The sequence below is a fragment of the Lactuca virosa genome, chromosome 4 (genome assembly GCF_052849685.1).
Source record: "Lactuca virosa cultivar CGN04683 chromosome 4, Lactuca_virosa_CGN04683_v6, whole genome shotgun sequence".
NCBI lineage: Eukaryota > Viridiplantae > Streptophyta > Magnoliopsida > Asterales > Asteraceae > Lactuca > Lactuca virosa.
In genome coordinates, this window is record NC_136429.1 from 56,751,827 (window position 1) to 56,763,177 (window position 11,351).

General features: G+C 37.5%; 1 protein-coding gene across 2 annotated transcripts; it reads left to right on the forward strand.

Moving 5' to 3' along the window:
• Window positions 1-7,869: 7,869 nt before the first annotated feature.
• On the forward strand, window positions 7,870-10,463 carry LOC145104423 (phenylacetaldehyde reductase-like). Of its 2 annotated transcripts, XM_079041672.1 has the most exons (6): window positions 7,870-8,128; window positions 8,201-8,338; window positions 8,561-8,928; window positions 9,058-9,223; window positions 9,316-9,502; window positions 9,590-10,463. In XM_079041672.1, exons 2-6 carry the CDS (start codon window positions 8,221-8,223, stop codon window positions 9,747-9,749), a joined length of 999 nt encoding a protein of 332 aa, XP_078897798.1. In that variant the 5' UTR covers window positions 7,870-8,128; window positions 8,201-8,220; the 3' UTR covers window positions 9,750-10,463. The 2 variants fall into 2 exon arrangements, with proteins under 2 accessions (XP_078897798.1, XP_078897797.1); XM_079041671.1 differs by having other exon boundaries at window positions 7,871-8,338.
• The last annotated feature ends 888 nt before the right edge of the window (window positions 10,464-11,351 follow it).

Here is an 11,351-nt window from a genome sequence, read left to right on the forward strand (position 1 = left end):
CCACTACAGCACGAAGAAGGGATTAATCTTTCACCATGGTCATCTTCTGGAATATCATCTTTATAAAGAAAGGATTCGGGAGATCATAGCTGTCTGAACTTAGACATTTATGAGGGAGAAATTCAAGTTTAGTAGATTTTAGTCCTTAATATAACACCCAAATGAAATATTAAGGCTAGGACCCAACACAATATTTTACAATTCGGAAGAGGGATGCCGTAATCCTATTGCAAAATATTTGAAGGTAGGTAAATGACGATTTACCAATTTCCACCACGAAAAACGAAAAAGGATTTTAGGTTTTAAGTGAATTAAAACTCCTAGATCCTTTGAGATTCATTGAACTTTTCAATGGCATGTTTAAATCTCGATTATGCCCTTCAAGTTTGTGACTGGGATGCCGAGGATAACAAACAATGTGTGAATAACCATGCAAATTAGTTTGGTACACCCAATGTTACAACCACTTAATCAATGTGCCGGTTAACCACACACGCTCCATTGATCTATGATTAACATCAAGTTACCCTTTGCCACATATTGTCAGTCCCAGATTAGTGTGCCGGTTAACCACACACACTCCACTAACAACTTAACAAGGTGCAAAGTGTAATTTCATGGAATAGCACCATATTCACATTTTCCTAAAGTAACTAAGATTCGGAATTTAATAAAGTTTAGTTACTTTGTAATTATCATTATACTTTTAGTGAAAATTGATGTCCTGTCAAACCCGTTCGGCTAACGACCCTCCACCAGTCAAGGAAGCGGTGGGTGAGAGTGGACACCCATTAAACTGCCATTTTATAGGCAGTAACCTTATACCCCCCTTATAGACCGGCTTCGTGAATGAGGCCTACTAACGGTAAAACTGACTTTATTCTTATACATTTATATAAATATTAAACATATAATATTATAATAGTATAAGGGTTGAATGTTAAACTATTAAAATTCTAGGGTTTGGAACTAAATGTTTTAAAGTAAGACTTTGCATTTACAAATTTCAAAACTTGAGGGCAAGTTTTGAACTATTCAAAAACTTTTGGAATCCATAACTTATGAGTTTAATATAGGTTTTAATGAAAATACTCTTGAAAATCCATAACTTGAGGACAAGTTATATTGGAGTTCATAAAAACATTTATGGAAAAAGACTCTTCAAGTTCATAACCTCTAAGTTTAATGATCTCTTTAAAAGAAAACGTTTTATTTTCCATAACTTGAAGACAAGTTATGGAATTCATCAAAACATTTAGATCAACTATTGTAACTTACAAAAATCAAACAATTTTGTTTATGATCCAAATTAAACTCATAAGAACAAGACAATTCATATCAAACAAATTTCATGTAATTAGCCTAACCATATAAACTAATAAAAAACATGAAACTTTGACAATTATCTTTTAAATTGGATAAGCATGATCATTACCACATAAAAAACAGGTTTATAAGTTCAAAAACAGTTTAGGGTAATGATCCTAGTCCAATTCCAGCCTTAAAACTCGAAAATTTGCACTCAGGAGCACCTACTCGTCGAGTACATGAACTGACTCGGCGAGTTGGTCAGTATTGTGAGGGGACTTGGCGAGTTCCCCAGTGGAATCGGCGAGTCCACTGTCCAGGAGGCAGAAAATCGAATTTTTTAGCATTTGAAAGCAAGTAGCATCAAGTATAATGAAAAACAACCGTAGGCTCTGATACCGCTGATGAGTTTTTGAGCATTCTAACACTCCTATGGTGTACATGCAACCCTAGATGCTTTGGATCTATGTTTTCTCTATTATACATGCAAACTTTCAATTTTTCAAAGCATCATCCTAACTAGCATACAATGGAGTATCTATACTACAAGATTCTAGTTAGATGACATACCTTTTGTTGTTGCTTGATATCCTTGATGTATTTGGCCTTTAAGAACTTAGCACAAATAGTGTGAATACCTCAAATGGAATCACAACACACCTAGGACAAAGGATAACTTGAGAGAGAATGGCTTGCTCTAGAAATCGGCTCTATGACTCTTCCAAAGATCACTCTAGTGCAAATTTCACCAACCAAGGGGCTTCTTATATAGTGTGGCACAACTAGGGTTACACCATCCAAACCCTAATGTTCATGACTTTCCACATTCTTTAGGCTCCATGGGTTTTAACCTCCATGGGTCACCACATGGGTTTAGCCCAACATAAAGAACTATTGATCATAAGCCCACTTTATAAAAATGAATGATTTACACAATCAATCCCCATATATTTAATTAGTCTCTTTTGATCACTAAATTAATTCCAAATTAATTCTTAATCAATACTAATTAAATAATATGATTTCATATTAATATATTAGAACTTATAATATATTAATAAATCATAAATAACCTCTTCTCAAAAGTCCATCCTAACAAATTGCCCTGGTGATATGCAACCCAAATGGACCATGCTACTCTCGGGTCAAGTACATACCAATTATAGTTATGAACTTAGACACTAATCCAACAGATTGTTCCAGTTGATGAAGGTTCTCCCATCAGGAAACCTGATCAGCTTCCTGAAGATCCCTTGATTCCTCCTCATTCCGATCTGATCATCATTTAAGTTGGTCAACAAATCATCTATTTATCTCTTCTCAAATTGATCCAATCAAATACAAAGGAAAAAAGGATCACATTTGAATCAGATAACCCGATGAAGTCGTCGAAAAAGTCTGAGGGCTGGTCTAAAGACCAAATGATGCAAGCTCTTGAAGAAAGCATTCAGATTCAAGGGATGAAAGATAATCCTAATCTAATGCTAGGCATTTCTTTGTTTTTCTAAGAATGAATTTTACATGACATCAATTTTGTGCCCTTCATGATTTTTTCTCTTCTAACCAACGATTCAGACCAACTTCACGTACCAATCTCTCCCCATGGACACTTTTATGTCAATTTTGCACCATTGCATCCATCCGATGATCCATAAATTATCATCTGAACTGAACGTGAGAGATTGAGAACCTTCTATTCTACAAATGCACGACCTCAAAAGGAAGAGTGGTCTCGAAAAATAATTACAAATCTTTTTGGATATGGAAACAAGGTTCTAAGCAAGTTTGATCTCAACTGTCTTCTCTACAAATACTTTGTGTCTCAGAACAAAGAAGCTACCATTACAATCACTCATGTGGATTTTCCTTCGATTAGTCTAAACGACATTCTCACCATTACTTATCATCTCAAAGATCGATAGTTAAATGAATCTAGCATTGGAGCATTCAATACTGCTATCAGCTTCCTGAAAGACTACATCGATGAATATTGTAGATTCGATGTGGAATTTTCTCACCTGTTCAGAACATAGAATCTACTGGCAAAAATTAACACTGAGCTTCCTAAAGCATAGATCCTAGCCGAAGGCCCCATCGAAGAACCTGAACTCGGATTTGTCTATCTGAAGAAAAAGACAAATCAAAAAGAATTTTTCTGAGTTCTCGAAAGACATCTTGTTCCAACTAAGATTCTTCAAAAATTCATTATTAATGATGCCAAGAGTGAATCTCCGGAACACATCAAGAAGAAATTCATTGAGCATCTCCAATAGTACATAAAGGTCCGAAGCTGTGTAGCACTTGAATCCTGGTATAGTTCTTATTTTTCCCTTGTTATTAAAAAGTTTGCATTTTGGTCCTTGGGCAGTACGCAGGGTGTACCACTGGTACGCTTAGCGTACAAGCTGTAAAGCGAGTACGCAGGGTGTACCATTTGGTACGCTTAGCGTACTGATGCGAGGTTGGGACGGGACTCCGGACACGTATGTGGGGCGTACGTGTAAGTTGATGAAACCCTAATTTAGGGTGTTGCACCCCATTTAAACACCTTAAGTCATTAGGGTTGGCCTCTTTACCAGCCCCTAAGCCTCCAAAACCCTAGAAATCGTCCCTTAGACTCCATTGTGGTATTCTGAGTTCATTGTGTCCATTTTGGTGTGTTTTGGTCCATATCCAAGAAGTAGAATCTTGGTGCAAGGTGGTGGATCAAGGAAGAGCTTGTGGATCTCGATTATTTGCTTCATTTCCAGCTTTTTTGAGGTAAAAAGCTATGAACTTGATCATTGATGGCTTAGATCTAATATATATGAGTTTTGGTCCTTTTTGGCCCCATGAATGAGATCTAGTGGTTTGATACCACTCCAGGAGCTTTGAGTCGCCACTCTTGGTGTTTTTGAGGTTCAAGGTCCATAAAGCTGGCACCATTAGGGTTTAGATCCATCCATGCATGAGTTTATGTTCATTTTATGATAGTAGAGTGTTATATATTGAAGTTGGGTCCTTATGGGGCATGCAAGGTCACCAAGTCAGTGACTTTATGGTTCTGGACGTTTATTAGGACTTAGATCTACGATTTGGGCTTCTGGTCTTAAGCATTAAGTGCTTAATGTGGATTTTGGCTTATTGGGTGAGTATGATGGGCGTACAAGTCTGTAGGCACAACGTACAAGCCATTTAGCATGTACACTTAGCGTACAACTGAGTACGCCCCGCGTACTCAGTCAGATGGGTTTTGCATTTTGGGCTTCAAGGTTGGGCCGTTCTTTTGGGCTTAGGTGCTTGGGTCCTTGTTGGGCCAACTGAGAACAAGTATTTTGGACTAGGGAAAATTGGTTGGGCTTTAGGGTAAGGCCCATGTAGGGGTTTGGGCCCAATTTGGAAAATTGGGCCGTAAGTGGGCCTTGGAGGATTATTTGGTTTTGGGTCTTTTTGATTGTGAGTTTGGGCCTTAGTCTTGGTCCAAACTAGGTCAGGGGTAAAATGGTCATTTTATCTCAAGTATGGATTGATGGATATAGTTTGGAACCCAAATGTTAATTTGGTGTTATTTTGTATAGATAGCTCGGGGATTCGTCAGACCAGCAGCCAGGGATTTTCAGTGAGATTCAGTAGTCGAGGTAAGTTTCCTCACTGGGTTTAGCGGGTCTAAGGCACCAATGTCGGCCCTTATTGTTTATGTTAGGATGCTAGGAGTCTGCATGACCCTTGCATGTGTTCTGTGCTGCTATGAATACCGGGCGAGTCCCGATGATTGTATCGTATGCTATTGTTTATGATCATTACATGTGTTAGTATGAATATGTGATAAATGTCTATGTGTATAGTGGGTGGGGCCCGATGTCAGGCGGGGCCTAAGAATAACAGATTTGTATACCGAGCGGGGCTCGAAGTCAGGCGGGGCTCGAAGCCGAGTAGGACTCGATACCGAGAGAGGCCCAATGGAGGGTGGGGGGCCATTTAATCATGTATGGGTTGATCCTAGACCTTGGTAAGTCCTCAAGTTTCTGCCTTTCTCATTTAATCATGCTAGATGTAAGTTTTACCCTCTTTTCCCCATGTATGGGTTGAGTAGAATGCATGGAATCCATAAAGTTGGAAACTTTATGGATCTTTGGGGTCTTTTGTTGTGCTTATGTTTGATATCTAAGGATTGGTGGTGGTTTGGACTCCAACTTTGAATCTTGGTCTCATTTTCCTTGTATTGACCTAGCTCGTGTTCAAGTCATTCATTGGACACGCATGACTAAAATGCTATGATTTTTATAGTCCTTAGGGTTGGAAAGTCTCAAGGAATGGCTTAAGGGATTAAGAGCTTAATGTTAAAAGCTGTCCAGAATGGATCTCACGACCTGAGGAATAGCATGTCGCGTCGTGAGACTGTTTTTCACGATTGTTTTCCAGGTTCGGTCATGACATGACTTATGGGTGGTCACGACGTGACCATTGACTGAAGTTGACCATGGTTGACTTTTGGTCAAACTAAGGGTTTTGGAGTGTAGACTGAGTGGGTACTCTTTACTGTTGTTAGGTGTCTTGTTGCTCCTGTCTATCCTGTGTGTGAGAGCTAACGTATTCATGACTGTTATTCGCAAGGTGAGTCCTCTCACTATACTTACATGTGTGGTAGTATGTGAATGTTGACCGGCTGGATCTTAATTGCTGATAGCTATTATATGTGAACTGAGTTGCTGAAAACTCTTGGGATGTTGTAAGTCCATGGGAATGCTGGTAGTCCCCAGGGTTGCTGATAACCCGTGAGGTGTGTTGTTAATCAACATGACATGATGTTAGCCCACTGGGACTGCTGATAGTTCCTAGGGTTGCTGAGAACCCATAGCTGTTATATTGTGTGTTGTATGTGATATTCGAAACTGCTTATAGTTCCAATGTTGTTGTTATATGTTGTGTTGTATGAGTTATTTGGGGAACTCACTAAGCTTTGTGCTTACAGTTGTAGATTAAATATTTTCCAGGTACTTATAAGATTATGAAGGCATGACTGTACACACACATTAGCAGCTTTACGATTCGAGATTTTGTACTGTCTTCATTACAACTCTGATTTCTGAATAATGGTTTATGAACAAATGATTTATCCTGAATGTAACTTTATTGAAAATGGATGTCATATTATTTTTAAAATGAAAATTTTAACTTAGGTTTTTAGGATGTTATAGTTGAAAACATCATTTTTTGCATATAAACTTGAGAAATACATATATAAACTGAAACTATTATCTAAAACTCATAAAAGTAGATTTTTTTTTTGTAGATTCAAGTTAAATCGTGAGTTTTTGATACCGATAAAGCCATTGGTGATTTTCTTCCCCAGTGTCATAACCATCACACTTTAGGTACATCATGACATGCAGTCGTCAGATAGACATCCAATTGATGAAGTATATAATGTTCTAAGCCTTTTCATATTCTGTGGAGATTTATAATGTTTGTAGAAAGTTAAGGATCATGTAGTAACACCTAGAAAGTTCAATACCTCCATTATACTTTCAAAATTCTACTTAGTATAATGATTTCATTCAAATTCAAACCAATTTTGAATACCCATGAACATATTCCAATTACCATCATATTCTTTGTTTCATCCCAAAGACCTGTAGAGCATCTATAAGAAGAAACCTCAAACATGCAAATCACTCATTGAAATAGAGAATGAAATAGAGTTGTCTGATATCATAGCCAATAAACGAAATCAACTTAAGAAACAAAATTTTGAACAAACTAAAAAGAAAACAAACCTAGAGAAAACCCTAATCGAAGTGTTTCCTGTGATGGCGGTGGCGAGAATTTGAGCGAAAGTTTGGAGAAAATGACAGGGGGTGTGTGCGCTTGACACATAATAAGGTAAATGGTTTGACGATCGGAGAGAGAGGCGGTGGACATCATCTGTAGATTCCAAAATAAAAAAAGAAAAGAAATTTGGGATCAGATAATGAAAAATGAAAAATCGAACATTCAACCACCGTTCTGGCGGGTTCAACCACTTTTGCCGCCGGTCTCACCACCTCCGATCTGTGTCGATTATTTGAATTTCTAGAACCCAAAGTACAGGTTTCGTTTGATGGCATGTAGGGATTATATGATTTTCAAAGGAGAAAAAGAATGAATAAATCCTTTGAGTTCCTTTGTTTTGTAAATATTTTCCTTCCCTTTCTTTTATTGAATTTACAAAAAAAAAAAAAAAAAAAAAAAAAAAAAAAGAACAAACTCGGGAACAAGGCGTAAAGGAAAGGGAAGGAAAATATTGACATAAAAAAGGGAGGGGAAGGAAAATTTTCTTTATTCCGTGTTCCCGAGTTCGAAAGAAATTAAAAGAAATTTTAAGTTTTTATGTTCCCGAGTTAGGAGTAAAAAGAAAATAAAACTTAAAAATTTTCTTTCCCCTCGTTTTTTTTCTAAAATCCATCCAATTTGGAAGGAAAATATGACTCTAAAATCTTTTCCTTCCCCTCGCTTTCCGCCTGAAGAAACAAAAAAAAAAAAAAAAAAACAAAAAAAAAAAATCGGGAACAAGGCGTAAAGGGTAGAGGCGGCCTATCCTTCTCCAATGCTGTCGATGTCACTGTTTTTGTCCAACTATGAATCAAATTTGGGAAGAGATGGAGATAAGAGGAAAACGGTGGGAAGCACAACGATATGTGGAAGAAATCAAGTGGAAGACGATAGGCGGTGTCTAGAAGCAAATCCGGCTAATTGGCTCCAAACCAACCGCTAAGCACCCGAAATCAACCGTAGTAAGCCAAGCCAGAAACCACCCTGCTCAATACTTGGCACTGTTCATTAGCACAACGCATATTTAAATGTATATATATATAATATAATTATACATACTGGGCCAATGGGTCAATGATGGGCACTGATCCAACTCCCTCAGGCCTCCTTGATTTCAGAGAAATGACCGGAGAAGGGAAGGTAGTCTGTGTTACAGGAGCTTCGGGATTCATAGCTTCATGGCTCGTTAAACTCTTGCTTCAGCGTCGCTATACCGTTCATGCTACCGTCCGCTCCCTCGGTCAGCCTCTCCGGCCTTCTTTCTAATTTTGACTTTTCATCTCTGAGTTCGATTCAACATCAGTAATAGGTTGATTGTGTAAGTAATTAATCACAGATTGTTCATCAATAACAAAATATGCTGCAAAAGAAAAACTCAACTGGTTGACTTTTTTTCATCCTCGAGATTTCTTTTTGTTTTCCTCTAATCGCTACCAGTTCCTTTAATTCATATATGGTGCAGATGATCCAAAGAAGACACAACACCTACTTGCCCTTGATGGAGCTAAGGAAAGGCTGTCTTTGTTTGAAGCTAACTTGACTGAAGAAGGATCTTTCGAGTCCGCAGTTAATGGCTGCGAATGTGTCTTTCATATGGCATCTCCTGTTATACCTTCAGTTTCAGTTTCTGACCCAAAGGCACAATTCCTAGATCCTGCAGTGAAGGGAACACTTAATGTTCTTAAATCAGCTGCAAAAGTTTCATCTCTCAAAAGAGTGGTTTTGACATCTTCCATGACTGCGGTTATGTTTCGTGTAGAACCTCGGGAGTTTGGTGCTGTGGTGGATGAAACATGGTTTTCAGATCCAAAAACTTGTGAACAGAAAAAGGTAGGGATGTATATATATATATATATATATATATATATATATATATATATATATATATATATATATATATATAATTGTGTTAAAACTTTGATTTTGTTATTAATTAATCAAAAAGCCTGTAATTTACAGTTATGGTATCCGCTTTCGAAGACCCTGGGTGAGGATGCTGGTGTGACATTTTGTAAAGAGAAAGGTTTGGATTTGGTGGTTATAAATCCTGGGTTTGTCATTGGTCCTCTCTTACAGCCAACTCTCAACACCACTTCTGAGTGGGTTATGGGATTGATTGTAACTGGTAATTGTCTCCTACAACTAAAAATCGATTCATCGGATCTGTATAATTAATTTATTGAACATATTGCATGCTCAAATCTTTATAATATGTAGGAAAGGAAATATTTCCAGATGGAATTTATAGACTTGTTGATGTGAGAGATGTTGCTAATGCTCATATTTTAGCATTTGAGAACCCCCAAGCAAATGGTAGGTACTGTGTGGTTGGGGTTGTGACTCGCTCTTATGAGATCATGAAGATTTTAAATAAACATTACCCTGTTCTTGGCCATTCTGAAAGGTAAGTATCTGGTTAATCGCATGAATATACATATATAAACAATCTATTTAGAGCCATTAATTGTCTTGTTATTTTAAATTTTTATAGGTATAAAGATGGATATTGTGGTGAGCCAGTACCTTACACTGTATCGAGGGCAAAGGCGGAAAGTTTAGGTGTTGATTTTACTCCGCTTGAGGTAAGCATCAAGGACACTGTTGTGAGCCTGAAAGAGAAGAACTTTCTGAGCTTCTCAAACACACGATGATGTTCATGAAGACAATGGCTTGGATTTTTTATAAACGAAAGCCGTAGGGTGACTTATAGTGTGCTCCCTAAGTTTGTAAAGAATATGTGACAAAATTGACCCTGCACGTTAATTATTTTAGTAAAATTGTACGATTATGATTGAATAGTTATTTGGTATATAATCTTTTCTTCTATTGAAAAAATCATGACAGTCGTTTGACCACTTTATCTATTTGCCTTTGGTTGAAACTTGATTTTCTTCTATTGAAAAAATCATTATTTGTTTTTCCTTCATATTTTGATAGGTATTATGTGCATTGACCCCCTGAAGATTATGAAACACCAAATGATGCTCAAGGATTTTGTTAGAGAAGACTTAGAGTGGGTGAAGAAGACACAAAAATCAATTCAAAGATTCGATTTCTTCCAGATTCGATTCAGGTTAAAGAACACACAAAAATAAATTTAAGGTTCCGATTTTCGATTTGGAGTTCTGATATTCAGTTCATCAAACAAAACCTAAATCGTCTTCTTTGGCCATCGCTTTACGCCCAATCATTCCGGATAACGCTTGCATCCTCTGTATTACCGCGGCTGCTGGCACAGAGTTAGCCGATGCTTATTCCCCAGATACCGTCATTGCTTCTTCTCCGGGAAAAGAAGTTCATGACCCGTGGGCCTTCTACCTCCACGCGGCATTGCTCCGTCAGGCTTTCGCCCATTGCGGAAAATTCCCCAGACAAAGCCTAGCCAAAATCGAACCCTAAGTTGTCTTCTTTGGCCATTAGTTCATTGAACAAACCCTAGCCGAAATTGAATCCTAAATCGTCTTCTCTGAAATCAAACCATATATTCATAAATCAATTATTCAGATTTAAGGTATATTGGAATCGTGTTTCTGGAATTGGTTGTTGAAATCAAACCCTAAGGTTGCGTTTAGTTGCGGAAAAATGGGACGTTTTCTGGAAAAATTTTCCAAAAAAAATGAGAATTTTGAAAACGCGTTTAGTTCGTCTATTTTTCTAAATTTTTCACGGAAAATGAAAATTTTCCGTTTTCTAAAATTACAAAGAAATTGAAAATTTTTGGAAAACCAATAGTTATTGTTTTCCACATTTTTTTAATTCTAAATTTTTTCTAAAATATAAACAAACATTCACTCCCACCTCTACCTACCATCACCTTAACACCCCAACCCACCACACCCTTACCTACCCACACCCACCCACTCCCAAGCCTACTCCCACAAACACACACACACACACGACACCCCCAACCCACCACACCACCATCGTCGTCATCATTGATACCACCACTGCCCACCGCCGATGCCCCCACCCCCACCCCCACCCTACTACCGCTACCGTTTTCTGAAAATGAAAACCGATAGAAATATACACATCTAAACGCGTTTTCTAATTTTCTAAAACTGAATATGAAAAATAAAAAAGTTTTAACTAAACACGTTTTCTAAATTTTCCACTGAAAACTGAAAACGAAAAACGAAAACTGAAAAGGGAAAACGAAAAACGGAAAATGAAAATTGTTTTTCCGTAACTAAACGCAACCTAAGTTTTTCAAAATTAGAAGTAGAAATAATGTTTGGTTGGAGAAGATGACC